This window comes from Dipodomys ordii, unplaced genomic scaffold (genome assembly GCF_000151885.1).
Source record: "Dipodomys ordii isolate 6190 unplaced genomic scaffold, Dord_2.0 Scaffold446, whole genome shotgun sequence".
Lineage (NCBI taxonomy): Eukaryota > Metazoa > Chordata > Mammalia > Rodentia > Heteromyidae > Dipodomys > Dipodomys ordii.
This window is the reverse complement of record NW_012267662.1, coordinates 161-2,055: the sequence shown is the minus strand read 5'-3', so window position 1 is coordinate 2,055 and position 1,895 is coordinate 161. Positions and strand designations below refer to the sequence as shown.

The 1,895-nt window shown below is 34.9% G+C and overlaps 1 protein-coding gene across 1 annotated transcript in view; it reads right to left on the bottom strand.

The window, feature by feature from the left end:
- LOC106001810 (cytochrome P450 2C15-like) overlaps window positions 1-694 on the bottom strand; it is a gene marked incomplete at its 5' end in the record, with an annotated part of 44,754 nt that extends 44,060 nt beyond the window's left edge. The window contains one exon of the mRNA XM_013036785.1: window positions 451-694. Within this exon, the coding sequence (XP_012892239.1) occupies window positions 451-694 (244 nt within the window). The remainder of the gene's footprint in view (window positions 1-450) is intronic.
- Between the last annotated feature and the right edge of the window lie 1,201 nt (window positions 695-1,895).

The following is a 1,895-nucleotide window of genomic DNA, read 5'->3' as shown; positions in this document are numbered from 1 at the left end:
TTAGAAGCAGGACTCATTCGTGAATTGAAGAAATTAAGGTAACATTTTCCCCCAAATTTATCTATAGCAGAACATATTGGGAAATTGAAAAATAACAAGCTTTTGCATTCATTTGGAAATACAAAAACTAAGCATAGCCAAAAGATCAAGAAGAAGGAGAAGGAAGAATAGTAGGAGGAGGAAGAGGAAAGAAAGACAACAAGGAGAAGAAGGAGAAGTCCCCAAAACAAGAAGAATTTAAGGGGCAGAACAAAATTGGGATTCACAGTGTGGGATACCAGGGATAATTCTGCATGGATATACAACCCCAATCTTGCTATACCACAACCTCTCTTGACCAGCCAACTGTGAGACTTTTGCAGCTCTCTCACATGGTATGGAGGAGAGGAATCCTGCAGTGACCTCAAGAACTCAAGCTCCCTATGGAGACTCAGCAGAAAAGAAGCTCACTTTGGGAATGATGTAGTCTCTGAACTTAATGTCACGGGTCACTACTGCATGGGGCAGATTCATGGGTACAAGATCAATGTATCTCTGGATCTCATGCAGCACAGCATCTGTGTAGGGCATTTGGCTCCTGTCCTGCATGCAGGGGCTGCGGTGCCTGCCAATCACATGGTCAATCTCTTCCTTCACTTTGGCTGGTGAGACATAATAAGAAATGGTGAAACAGGAAGAAAGAGACACATTGAATCTTAACAAGATTTGAAGTAAGGGCTGGGAATGTGGCTTAGTGGTAGAGCGCTGGCCTGGCATAAATGAGGCTCTGGTTTCGATTCCTCAGCACCACATAAGCAAAAAGAAAAATGCCGGAAGTGGCACTGTGGCTCAAGTGGTAGAGTGCTAGCCTTGAGCTGAAGAGCTGAGGGACAGCGCCCAGGCCCAGAGTTCAGGCCCCACAACTAGACCAAAAAAAAAAAAAAGATTTGAAGTAAAAAAATACATGCCCCATGGAGTATTAATACTTCAGCATGTACACACATCATCCTACTTAATAGCCTTATAATTAGTTAGTTTAATTTCTTGTTAAGAAAAACACAAAAAATCAAAAAGACTATTAATGTTCATGTAATATACTTTACATTGAAGTAAAATACCTTTATTTAATATGTAAAAAGTATATTATAATAGGAACTACATACTTATAAAACTCTAATAATAAAGCATTTTAAAATAAAGGGAATAAAATATTGACAATAAAAGTACATTTTTGAGGACACTATTATCTCTACTTGTGTCTTAGGGGATTTCACAAATTTCCACAAATATGAATGCTAATTCATGGGCTAGCCAACATAAATTGTTCTAAGTATGACTTTGAAGATGTTAATAAAATATTCCCATTTTGTTTGAATTCAGAAATATTTTTGCTGATAAAAGAGGTAATTTTACAGTAAAGACTTTTAAATTCTATTAGTTTATAGATAAAAAGTAAATAATGTGTCTTTTTAAAAAGGAGTTTACTTTTTCTGTAGTTGATATCAATAGAAGAATATATTTCAAAAACTAAACAGGACGTAATTAAGTAAAACTATGTATGTTATAGGGACTGACTTTAGTCCAGACACATTGTAATGCATGAAAATCTGCTGAATTGAAACCCTTTGTACATCTATTAAATAATAAAAATGAAAATATTTGTATGCATCTATGGAAGTATCAGCACTAAATACATTTGAACAATAAATGTACCCTAATAAAAATGAAGAAGAAGAAATGGTGGTTCTCAAAGAAAAACAATAAACATTATTTTTATTTTTAAATGATTATTATTTAAGCATTATACAAATAGTGTATATCTTTGTGTATGCATGTGTACAGTGTACAGTACTACTCACATTATTGAACCACTTTCTGATGATATCCATATTGGGAATCCTAGAATCTGCTTTGGA